At 38.7% G+C, this 13,348-nt stretch overlaps 1 protein-coding gene and 1 long non-coding RNA gene across 2 annotated transcripts in view; one reads left to right on the top strand and one right to left on the bottom strand.

The window, feature by feature from the left end:
* Positions 1-5,821: 5,821 nt before the first annotated feature.
* LOC116064070 lies at positions 5,822-7,036 on the bottom strand. The gene is made up of 3 exons (XR_004896676.1): positions 6,808-7,036; positions 5,893-5,946; positions 5,822-5,861 (listed from the first exon to the last, which is right to left on the bottom strand). It is a non-coding gene; the product is annotated as an uncharacterized LOC116064070 (long non-coding RNA).
* Positions 7,037-11,366: 4,330 nt separating this feature from the next.
* LOC116064075 (GTPase IMAP family member 6-like) overlaps positions 11,367-13,348 on the top strand; it is a 33,494-nt gene continuing 31,512 nt past the window's right edge. Inside the window, exon 1 of the mRNA XM_031319122.1 lies at positions 11,367-11,585. Within this exon, the coding sequence (XP_031174982.1) occupies positions 11,402-11,585 (184 nt within the window). The 5' untranslated portion in view covers positions 11,367-11,401. The remainder of the gene's footprint in view (positions 11,586-13,348) is intronic.

The following is a 13,348-nucleotide window of genomic DNA, read 5'->3' as shown; positions in this document are numbered from 1 at the left end:
TTTGAGGAAAAGGTAAGGCTTTAAAAAGAAGGAAAAACAAAGATTATGGTCCTACTTTTCAAAATAAAGGTCATAGACAACAAGTCCCTCACAGAGAGAAACAGAAGCAGCGTGTTTGAACAGGAGTCTGAAGCGTTGAGACAGTCTGTCTGCACAGCATCAGTTAGTCCTGACTCTATGAGGAAACAGGTTTAAATCTGGATACAGATGGGACTGGAATACTGCAGGAATACTTGGAGCTGATCATTGACCCACGCATCAACACTTATCATTGCCTGTAAGGGTACAACACACTTTTAATTCATATGATATGCTTTATATTTATATTGAATGACTCATTTTTAAAGTAAAGTACATGTCTTTAAAAATGTACTTTTTTAAAGTTCTTTAGTAAAATATTCTAGTACTTTTTAATAAAAGTGGAGCTTTTATTTTGAAATGTGATCAGGGTGTTTGTATGCACATTTCCTCAAAGAGAAAAGCTGTTGAGAAGCAGTAGAGAAATTGTCGACTCGTCCATGTTGTTTTAAGGTGAGTTGGTTTTTATTGTTTATTTCTTCAGTCGATCTTTTTTACACCTGAGCAGGTAAATCTCTCCGTAGGAATACATTATATATGTTTTATTAATTTTGTTTTGAGTTTTGCAGCAGAGTTATTTTTCAGTTCTTATACTTTCAGTTTTGAGTGATTTGCATTTTTACGGAAGAAACAGCTGATTGAGTAGAACTTTATTAAAAGGTTTTTTCAGAGAGAATGTTTCAAAGCAGAACTGAGTTTATTGGTTTACACGAAACATGTTTTTTTTCCTCAATATTTTTTTTATTAATTTTTAACATAACAAAACAATCACTGCACATACATACAAAACACATTCGACATCCAAGGAAAACACAAATGTAAATGACAGAGACACCAAGAGTAATAATTACAAAAGAGGTAACAATAACTAAAAGCTTCTCATCACATCTTATTATATATTTGACACAGCTTCTCAATCAGACATTGGTACGTCATTTCCACCATGTTCAAGAAATAATAAAGGATTCCAGATTTCCTCAAACCTCCTATATTTACCTTTCACAATATAAGTTACCTTTTCCATAGACGTACTTACTGCCATTTCTTTCAGCCAGTTACCTATACTTGGCGCCTTTATGTTCTTCCATTGTAAAGCAATAAAACGCTTGGCTTGTAACATGTCTATGAATGCATATTAATTACTTTTCAGTGGCATGTTTAGAGGGTATAAATGTAATATAAATTATTTCACAGAAATTGGTATATTGATATTCAGGATTTTATCTATAATGCATTTCACATCCTTCCAAAATTTCATTATATGTTCACATTCCCAAATGCAATGGTATAGAGTGCCTTTAAATGTAATACATTTAACACGTGTCCGGGATATTTTCGTTATATTTGTGTAACGTGGTGGGAGTTATGTACGTTTGCATCAGCCATTTATATTGCAATAGTTTTAGTCTGACATTTACTGTTTGGGTTTGAGCTTCCTTGCACGTCTTCATCCTATCATTCACATGGATGTCCTCTTTTAAATCCTTCTTCCATACTTCAAGTTTGTTATCTGAGGAGTCCTGGGATCCTGACACTATAATGCCATATAGTAGTGATATTAAGCCTCTGCTATAACAATCTTTTACCACTTCCCTCTCTAATATTGACAAAGATGGCATATCTATAGAGTTATTTTGAGAAGAGAAAATTAAATTCCTTATTTGATAGAATTTAAAAAAATGTTGTCTAGATATATCAAATGTACAAACCACTTCCTCAAACGACATAAGTTTACTGGATGAATATAGATCCGCTACAATCTTAATCCCTTTCTCTGCCCATATTTTAAAACCTGCATCCAGTTGATCTGGTTTAAACCTTGTATTGTCCCAGATGGGACTATAACACGACAAGGAATTAGGAATGCCTAAATACCTCTTAATTTCATACCATACATTTATCATATTTAAGACTATTGGGTTAGAGATGTTTTCTCTAAGGTCTTGAGTTCTGAGGAGTATAGATACAAGCTTAGAGGCAGGTCTGATGTGATTGAAGATGATTCCATATCCATCCAAGAGGGAGTAGCTTGGGAAGAAAAGTAAAATATAATGGTTCTAAGTTGGGCAGCCCAATAGTACCACTGCAAGTTAGGACATTTAAGCCCCCCTCTATCATATAGTGAATAGAGAAGTGAAAGGCGGAGTCTAGGATGTCTGTTGTTCCATATAAAAATCATAAATAGTTTATTCAGTCTTAGAAAAAGGTGTTTAGGAGGCACCAACGGGATATTTTGAAATAGGTATAAGAGCTTGGGCAGAATATTCATTTTCAAAATATTTATACGATGTATTAGGGATATGGGTAAAGAAGTCCATCTTTAAATGGAATTAGAAATATTTTCTAATAGAGGGTCATAATTTACTGAAACAATATTCTCAAGGGTTGGTACCATCTTCCTGCCCAGATATCTAAAGCAATCCGTTGTATTAAAAATGGATGAATCATGGTTGGTCTGGGTCCGTGTACTTGGTGGCCAACGGATTTTCGTTTTGAAAGGAAAAAAACAAAAACGAAAAACGGCCAGTTTCCCAATTACCATTATAAATAGGAAAACGGAAAACAACCCATTATTCGTTTTTTGTTTTGATATTAAAAAACGGAAAACGAAAAACAATCTCATTATCCGATTGTCTTTGATGTATTTGTAGATGGAACTCGGAAATTAAAATACGTGTGTATAAGTCGTATTCCTTAATTTTGCATTGGTATTTTTTTCGTGACCCGGAAGTTACTCCCGCCACGCCAAGACCCGCCCTTCAATAGCATTTATTGGCCAGTACCGCCTGTAAGATCCGTTCTGTGCATGCGCATAATTACATAGTAGAAAACTAACAATGTCCCTGTGCGATTTGTAACTGTTGGTACACGATCCGTTCTGCCTGCACGATAGACTGTATATAAGTAACGTGTGTCAACACTTTACGACCAAACATTACTTTTTTATTAAATCCTTATTATACAATAGTCATAGCTACAAACATTCAAAACTTGTCACTGATCCAAAACCGTGTAGCGACATCGTTGTTGTGTTGTTTACGTTAATGTTTTTACCTTTAATACTTCGTCTTGACTAATAACCATAGACTGTCTATTATTAATGCGATGAAGTGTAAACATACATAAGTGTCCTTTTGAAGTTGGGATGACAGCTCTCCCAGCCACCACTGCTGTATACCACTATAGTAGCTACATGCTAACGGCAGTAAACACTATAGTAGCTACATGCTAACAGTCATCTTAGCTGGCAATGTTGTTAAATTCTCCCCAATTCCGGGTCACATTCCTGCTGAAACATGTCCGATTGTGTAGTGTTTGGTTCAGAAGCCTTTATCTGTGATTTTTGACGTTAGAAAGTGCTGCTTCGTTCCACTACAATCTAACGTTAGCATACTCATAGCTAACTATTGTAGCTGCATGCTAATGCGACATAGTGGAGCATATATAGCTAGCTATGTACGTATGTAGCAGGACTTTGAACAGTAAAAAAAACACCAATAAAGGGTTCTAAACCAAATACTAAACAAATACAATTACAGTAAAGTGACCGGAATTAGGGGTGAAATGTCCAGCATTGAGCTACATAATAGTTTGCTAGGAGTATGCTGGTCTCTCACAGAGATCTCATTTGTAGCCCTGTTTTTACCTGATACTTTCATAAAAGTACAAACACATGAAGTGAGAGGTATACACATGCTTAAACTTTATTTAAAACATGGTTAACCTGAAGCAGGACGGAGTCATGACTTATAACACCAAAGCAAGGCTTCTAGCTCAGGCTAGCTAGCGTTAGCAAATTACCTTCAAAGTTGCAAAGAAATGACGAAACGTAAAATTTGAAGCCTTTATTTAATTTGCTACATGGTGTTGTACTGGATGGCCAGACGACCCTCCGTATATCATTAACAGATACTTTAGGCAACTCCAGCAAACACCTTGTAAACTTCATCTCTGCCATCATAACGGTCTACTGTCACTGTCTAATGTTTTCTTCCGGTAACCGGCCGCCAATGCGTGCATAGAGCTGTGAAGTTTGCCGGTGTTCGCGCAAGCGTAGAACTGATCAGGCAGTGCACAGAACGGATTTTACAGGCGGTACGGATCGGGTACTGACAAAGGAATAAGATTTATACACACATTTTAATTTCCGAGTTCCATCTACAAATACATCAAAGACAATCGGATAACGAGATTGTTTTTCGTTTTCCGTTTTTTAATATCAAAACAAAAAACGAATAATGGGTTGTTTTCCGTTTTTTGTTTTCCTATTTACTAATGGTAATTGGGAAACTGGCCGTTTTTCGTTTTTGTTTTTTTCCTTTCAAAACGAAAATCCGTTGGCCACCAAGTACACGGACCTGTCTGGTCTCCATCTCCCTTATTCAGTAACATAAGCATGCTTTTAGAATTACTGATCTTAGACTTAGACTTCTCTTTATTGATGCTTTTGGGATGACTCCCGCAAGGAAATTAGATTTCCAGCAGCAGATTTCAGCTTACAAACACTTAGAGGTATAAAAATACAGTATAGAAAATACAGTATAAGAATAACAATAACAATAAACTTTTAGCTATAAATAGGAAGTAAACAAAAAGTAAATAAATAAACAAACAGTAAAACAAAAAAACTATAGATAAATAAAGTAAATAAAGCATTGTGTTATTATACAGTGACTAAATGACATTTAGCATGAATTAGCAGTTAAGAGTAGTTAGAGTGTCCAGGTATGTATGTGAGTAGATTATTAATTTATTGCACAGTGAATGATTGAGTGAGTGAGTGGCTACCACTCCTTCCCTTCCTGTTCTGTTCTGTCCTCTTTACCCTATTTCCTCCTCCGCCCGAGTGAGGAGTTGTAGAGTATGATGGCATGAGGGACAAAGGAGTTCTTGAGTCTGTTGGTCCTACACTTGGGAAGGAGCAGCCTTCCACTGAACAGGCTCCTCTGGTTGCTGATGACGGTGTGCAGGGGGTGGCTGGCATTGTCAGTAATGTCCAGCAGTTTGTCCAGTGTCCTCCTCTCTGACACCGTCACCAGTGAGTCCAGCTTCATGTCGACCACAAAGCCGACCCTGGTCTGGAGGTGTCCTTCTTGGATATGCTGCCCCCCCAGCACACCACAGTGTAGAAGAGGATGCTGGTAACCACAGACTGGTAAAACATCAACAGCAGTTTGCTGCAGATATTGAAAGACCGCAGTCTCCTCAGGAAGTACAACCTGCTTTGCGTCTTTCTGTACAGGTGGCTGGTGTGTGTTGTCCAGTCCAGTTTATTATCCAGCCACAGCCTGAGGTATTTGTATGACTGCACAGCCTCCACCTCAGCTCCCTCTAGCAGGACTGGTCGCGGTCTTGGTCTGGACCTCCCAAAGTCATTGACCAGCTCCTTTGTCTTAGAGGTGTTGAGCTGTAGGCAGTTAGTGTGACACCAGAGAGCAAAATCCCCCACCAGACTCTGATACTCCTCCTCTCTGTCACCCCTGATACACCCAACTATGGCTGTGTCATCGGCGTACTTCTGTATGTGACACAGCTCCGAGTTGTAACAGAAGTCCGAGGTGTACAGGGTGAAGAGAAGAGGGGCCAGCACTGTGCCCTGGGGGGCTCCAGTGCTGCTTACCACAGTGTCAAGTTCTCAAGGGGCTTTACTTTACTTCTGCCCAAACTTGAAAAAGGCCTTGGCCATCAACAGGGTTAAATGGAATCAACTCAAACTATTTCTTCTTTAATCTTCCTCCTTCCTTCCTTCTTCTTTGCTTTATTTAGACAGTTTTCCATGTTCACTTAGGTTTGTTGTCAGGTAGATTTGGTTACAAATTTGTAGTTAGGCAAATAATCAGAAGTTTTTCATTTGGTTAGGTTGAAAACCTTTACAAGAAAAGAGAAAACAAAACACAAAATACAGCAATTACTTAAAACTGCCTACTATCAAATATACAAACTAGGGCCGGGACTTTAACGCGTTAATTAAGATTAATTAATTACGGGACTTTAAATTAAGATTAATTACGCAAAAAATAAATAACATAATTTTAACCACACTTATTTTTGCACCGCGGAACGTTTTTCAATGAATGAGTTTCGACGGACCGATTATACTGGAGCACCAACTAGCGTTCTTGACTTCCGACAACAACAAACCACAGTGAACATGAACGAAGAAGCTGACGAGACCGCTTTGCTTGGCCCCGTGGATGGGAAATTTTGTTTTAAAAAACGAAAGGATGGAAGCGTCGACAAGAGCATGGTCGTGTGCAAGCTATGCAACAAGGAATTTGCGTATCACCGCAGCACATCGAGCCTCAAATATCACCTCAACGCAAAACACATAGGAGTTAGCGTGGACGTTAGCCCGACTCCGAGTAAAGTTACAAGGACCCACACCCAACCCACACTCCACCAGATGACTGGTTTGCGATTAATTTCGATTAATTAATTACAAAGCCTCTAATTAATTAGATTAATTTTTTTAATCGAGTCCCGGCCCTAATACAAACAAATATAAAGTTCTCCTTAACCTTACATTAACTTAACTAAGCAACATTACTTCAAAAAGCACAGTCATTACCATGGTATTACTCCCATGCTACCACTATCAAACTGTTACATGAACTAACACGAGTGCAAGGCATTTAGAAATCAACTACATTAACTTTAGCAATTTCACCATCAACATTTGCATTTAACATTAAACTATTGGCAGATATCAACATAAAACCATTATCTCACCAGTAGCATCCCTGGAAATGCCCAGCAAGTAAAGTCCTTCCCCACTTCATCTATTTTCAACAGCAGCTCACAACATGTGCTTCACAGCCTCTCACTGCATGTGCTTGAAAATAACTCTGCACTTCCTGATTTCTGGCATGAGGACTGGAAAGTCTCAATTTCCTTTTTCAAAATAAAAGTCTCTTTTTCTCAAACAGTCTCTATCCATTTGCGATCTAACAGCACACACAGTGTCAGACGTGGTGTCCTTCAGCCTGACGTACTGTGGCCTGTCAGTGAGGTAATCCTTGATCCAGTCTACCAGATAGGGGTCTTGTATCCAGAGATCTTTCCAAACATACTAATGAGTTCAAGTAAAGCCGGGATAGAGTTACTGAGGTGTTTTAAAAAACAGCAGGACATCATCTGCAAATAAGGCAATTTTATGTTCTACTTGACCAACAGTAATGCCTGTTATGCCCATATGTTTCCTAACTGCAATTGCAAAAGGCTCAATGGAGATTACAAAGAGGAGTGGAGAGAGAGGTGATCCCTGTCTGCAGCCTCTAGATGATGAATGGTTTGGATACCATGTTATTCGTTAGCACCTCAGCTACAGGCTTGTTATAAGGTAATCTAACCCACTTGCAAAATCGCTCCCCATAGCCAAACCTTGTCAGTAGATGAAATAAATAGGGCCATTCTACCCTATCAAAGGCCTTTTCGGCATCCAGTGCTAGAATGGCAGTATCTTGTTCGCCCCTCTGGACATGAAGAATGTTGAGAAGCCTTCTAACATTATGAAATCCCTGTCTACGTTGTAGGAGACCATTTTGGTCCTCTCTTATCAGTCCAGGTAGTATAACTTCCAAATGCTTAGCCAAAACTTTAGATAATATTTTTGTGTCCGAGTTGAGGAGACTTATTGGATGCATGTTTTCACTTTGTATTAGTTTTCCCTGGTTTTGGTAATAATGTAATTAATGCTCCCCTCATTGACATAGGGAGAAGGCCTTCCTGAAAAGCCTTGTGGTGTCTTAAATAGTAATGCTGTGATGCTGTATGAAGAGGAATCCGCCGACACTGATCTTGATTATAAAAAGGTTTATTACAAGCAAAGATTCAGCATCAATTTTACAAACTCCTGCAGAGAGCTTGGAGAACGACCAACCCAAATTCTTCCAAAAGTCATTCTGCCTTTTCTTTGTGTGCACAACGTATATATCCTATGCATTGTATCAACATAGGACGTAATTTTGTAAGTATATCATTGGACGGATAACTGACCAATCGATGCCTGTTATCTGGCACAACTCCAAAAAAGGTCTCTTCTGTCTTGGGGGGACCCCTACTCATGTTAACAATTTCCAGATGTTCTCAGTAAATGTAGAGTTCATAGGACTCCCTTATAACATACCTTTAAGCAAAGTTTATAGAAAGTTATAGGTTGTCAATATACCACAGCCTCTAACATCATTTCAAGAAGGGGATTTAGCAGTTTTTCTTTACATTTTTTATAGATGTCTATGGGAAGGCAATCTGGACCCGCCGTTTACCCTGCTGTCATCACATCAATATCTTCTGATATTTCTTTCAATATTAACTCCTCATCTAGATTAATGTTATCTTCTTCAGAAATCTGTGGTAGGTTAAGTTTATCTAAGAAGTGTGTTTGAAATTCTAAATTAGGAGAGCACTCTGACCTATACAGCTTTTCATAATAATCTCTAAATCTTTCATTAATCTCCACTGGATCTATTATGTTTCCTGATGGGCCTTCAATTGTAGTTATAGCTCATTCAGTTTGTCTGTTTGATCTGCCATGCAAGTAGTTTTCCTGCTTTATCTCCCTGTTCATAAAAAAGTTAGTTTCAATTTCAAAACTTTTGCGGCTGCTCTACTCGCTGACAATTCATTGTATCAGGCTCTTATTAACAGTAGTTTATTATGATCACCTGCATTATCAGTTGTGCTGTGATGTATAGCTTTTTCCAGTTGGGTAATCTGTCCATCTAACTGTTTCATCTCTTGTTTGTTACTACAAAAGCCTATAATTTGATCTCTAATGAATGCTTTAAATGCTTCCCATCTTATACATGCTGAAGTTTCAGATGTGTTAGTTTCAAAGTATAGGTCTATTTGTTTACCTAAAAATTCTATGAATAATGGGTCCTGGAGCCATCCTGTTTGAAGATGCCATTTAGGTCGCTCACCATTTTGTTATTGATATACGTTAATGCTACTGCTGCATGGTCAGAGATAACCACACAAAGGGTACTGACAATCACAGATCCTGGGGAGCAATAGTGCAGAAATTAAAAAATAATCAATACGTGAGTATGTTTGGTAAGTACTAGAGTAGCATGAGTAAGCTCTTGAGTTAGGGTTAAGTTATCTCCAAATATCCAAAGTGCAAAAGTGCAATTCATATCACCTGCTATGACGTATTGCCCTGATAGGTTAGAGATTTGGAGAAATAAATCACTGTAAAAATTAGAGTTATCATTAGGGTCATATATATTAATTAAATTGATTTTATCTGAGAAAAAGAATCCTTGAACAATTATAAATCTACCCGCTGGGTCTTTAGTGATTTTGTCAACCTGTATAGGAATGGATTTATGAATTAGAATCATAACCCCTCTTGCATTTGAAGTATAGCAACTAGAGAACACCTGACCCTGCCATCTCCTCTGTATTCCAACTATATCTCCTGCCGTCATATGTAAGAAAACTACTTTTGGCTGAAATTGTTTAATTCTGTCCATTACTTGCTTAACTTTTTTAGTATTACCCATTCCCCTACAATTCCATGTAAGGAATTTTACCTTTCCCGTCTCAGACATCCCCTTTCATAGGTGTTAAGCTATGACCAAAAACTTTTCTACATATTCATTAAGCCTTGAGAAGCATAAAACATAAAAATCAAAACAAACACAGAGAGAGACATCACACATACATTTAACCTGAACTTGAACCCCTGAAACTCCTCACCATCCACTGTGGATTGTCCTCTCCCCACAATATCGTGAGCTGCAAGGTCTGTAGTAAATCGAAAATGCAAACTTCCCATTTACATTCCTTTTATACATTCTCAAGTTTTTTAGGGTGTAATACGCCACGCCCTTTTCAATTAATCAGTACACAATTGTAGGCATGGCCTCAGAAGTTTCATACGAATCCCACAAGCCCTTCATGACATATAAACTGTTCGTATTTGTAGCGCCACCTAACGGCCAATCTTCATCACATTTAGTCCAAAGCCTCAAAGTGTCATGCCAAACAAGAATCTTAAGTTTTGCATGGATAGGATTTAATCTGGCTATGATATGCAAAAGTTAGTATTTCCGTAGCTAGCAACAAAAATGTGTTAATTCGTAATTTTCGTAGTTTGAACCGAGCAAAATTCTTTATTTAAAATTTTGAATAAACTTTTTTGTCAGGGCTTTATGATGATGCTATACGGTAGCTTGATATGGGCGTGACCTACGTTTTGGGATTCAGCTTCGTTCAAGAAACGTGTGGATGTAGGGTTATTAAATGTGCAATGTATCATGTGGGAGCTATAGGCCAAAACGGATTCACCATGATTAAAGTGCCACAAAGTGGTTCATATGTTAAAATTTTTTGGTGAGGTCTATGATGAATTGTACATCTATGCTTTAAATTTGGATTTGCTCATGTTAAGCTGCCTATACATGATCCCCGGCAAAACCGCGGTGTAGGGCACAGAGCAGAGAGGCAAAGCGCAGGGTTAGCACTGCCACACTGGGAGTTATGGGGCAAAACTATGTTATTTTATTATAACGCCCCCCTGCTGGTAGAAGTGTGTTGATTTTTGTGCCTTAGGTCCCTGCAGGGAACTGGATTAGTCTTTAAAATTGCATCGCCCCTCCATGCATGGTTTAGGATGTAGCAACACTTTTACTCACAGAAAAAAAATTGGACACCTAATTAAGCCTATCAGCTTCACAAAACAGTCTGTATTTCTCAGTATGGCTTTGTCTACAAAATGGTGTTGTTTGGCAACATTCGTGCGCAGAAGTTCGAGTGATCCGTTTTACCGGTGAGAAAGGACAGCAACGGTTTAAGAGTACATGAAACTTAAAAAAAATAATTACCTCTTCTGAAGAGTCCATGTTTTTTCTGTCTTCCATGTCCTTTATTTGACGGCATAAACGCTACTAGCAACTGTGTGAAGTGGTGTGCGATCACTTAGAATTCCTCATTGGGGCAACAGAAACTACGCACTAAAGCTTTAAATTAGCAGGCTAAATGGTTAAACCTCATTGGCTCTTACCAGTGTATCTCTGTGTACTTCGTCCACAGCAATCCCACCAACCAGTCCCAAAACATCCCAGTTAGAGGAAATGATCTAACATATTCTTATTATACCTCCCAGTTAGAGAGGAAATGATCTAACATATTCTTTATAAATCTTTACAATCATTCCCCCATAGAACAAAAAAAGTTCTTCAAAACTTGACATTTTCAGCGTGTAGCTTGCTAGCTCAAAGTTTGTTTCCTGAAGACAACGGAGTTTAACAACGGCAAAATACAGAGAGAGGAAGGTGAGGGGTTGAAAAAGAGTTACCTGCTCTTCACTGGTGGTGATATGTTAAAGGGCATGACAGTGGAGGATTTTATCTTTCAAGAGGAAGGAAAGCTTCCAGATGTCGTTTGTCAGTTTGCGGGGGCGTATCACCTCTTCGACAATGACAAAGACGATGAAGAACAAGTCAGACTGCTGCTGCTGAAGTCTGGCCACCTCACAACCCAGGACCAGTCTGATTCACAGGGTATGGTGGGATCTAATTCTTACATTTATTTATTTGAATGGTCAGCAAGTGGAAAATGGCCTGCATTTATGTAACGCTTTTCTACTTTATCAGACAAAAGGCTTTACAATTTGCCTCTCATTCACCCATTCACACACATTCATACACTAATATTCACCGAGCTGCCATTCAAGGCACTGGCCTGCCATCGCAAGCAACTTGGAGTTCAGTGCCTATTTAGTTAGGTGTCTTTCAAAGTAAAGTGTCTTTAAGGGCCCTATTTTAATGATCTAAGCACACGGGGTTGTACTTAGTGTCTTCATTAATCAGAGGGGTGTTTTGGGCGTAACATGCAATCAACCAATCAGAGATCATCTCCCATTCCCTTTAAAAGCCAGGCGCGTTTGGACCTTGGAGCATTGCTGTTATGATGGAGCCGGAGGGAGAGAAGAAACTGATCTGCTTGTGCGTGAAGTCAAAGCGCGCTGTAGTGGAAGTTTTCTTGTTAACAGCAGGAGAGTAGATTAAAAACACAAGTAATGAAACTAATGAAGAGTTACTGAGAATGAAACCAAAGTTTGGTCTTTGAGTATTTATTTATATTTGCAAATATAGGAAGCACACGGTTTACAAAAGACATGCAGCTCTGGTGTGAAAGGTCTCTTCAACGAATAAGAAAAAGCACCCAGTATATATGCATCTCCAATGAGATAGAAAGACATGCCCCCCCCCTTTCTAAACATGACTCAACATTTCTTACAATCAAACATAGTCAGACATTCAGGAGCCACCTCACTTCAATCACTAATCACACAAAATAAATTTTACTTTTAAGATTCAAACATATTACATTATACATCTCTATTGCTTAAATGTTTTTGAAAAAGGTACAAAATAAAACCCTTTTTTAACAATAGCAAGCATCACATCTAAGTAAAAGAATAAAACAAAATTAATCAGTTTCACACAATATCAGAAGCAGTGTCGCCAGCCATGTTATCGTTCCCAGAAAGACAAAACAAGTTAGAGGACTCAGTGTCCTGTAGTGCGTGATACTGAACCATATTTACCATAAAAATGGAGGAAATCATTTTCTTGATTAGTGGAATGACACAGTGGACACAGATCAGGAAACCAACCAATAAGGTAATTGCTGGTGCAACAAATCTTATCCAAGCCTTCCATCCCCCTTCAAAAACCCAAGCCCACCAGTCCCATCCTGCATTCTGTTCTGGGACGTCCTGTGCTTTGAGATTAGTCAGAAGTAGGTGTCGGTGATGTTTCCTTCAATGTCTGGAATGAATGTGCAGCAATGTGTTCCAATGATGTGGCAGAGCCCTCCCTGTGCAGCTAACAAAAGGTCAAGTCCCATTTGGTGTTGTAACAACATATTTCTCATAGCTTTTAAAGCGGGAGGAAATTCGCCAAATCCTGAAATCATTATCGCAGTCAAATTCTCAAGACTTTCCTGAATCCGATCTATGTTATGTGCGTTGTTAACTGTTCCATACCATGGAAAAATCCCTGCTGCGAATTTGTTACCTGGGCCAGTCACCCCTCGTCTCTGTCTAACTGAATCATCAGATGTAGGCACATACATGGGGTAATGGTGTGTTGTATGCATAAGAGACGTCATCACGGTGATTGAAGGAGTTAGATATATCATACTACACCTTCCTGCCCATAGTGGAGTCAAAATTTGATACCAATGATCTCCACAGAGCCAAACATAGTCTACGAGTGAACCCGCACCTGAATCATCAGGCCAACGCATCATGTGAGTC

Source organism: Sander lucioperca, unplaced genomic scaffold (genome assembly GCF_008315115.2).
Source record: "Sander lucioperca isolate FBNREF2018 unplaced genomic scaffold, SLUC_FBN_1.2 Unpl_2, whole genome shotgun sequence".
Lineage (NCBI taxonomy): Eukaryota > Metazoa > Chordata > Actinopteri > Perciformes > Percidae > Sander > Sander lucioperca.
The sequence above is the reverse complement of the archived record's forward strand: the minus strand, read 5'-3'. Positions and strand labels throughout refer to the sequence as shown.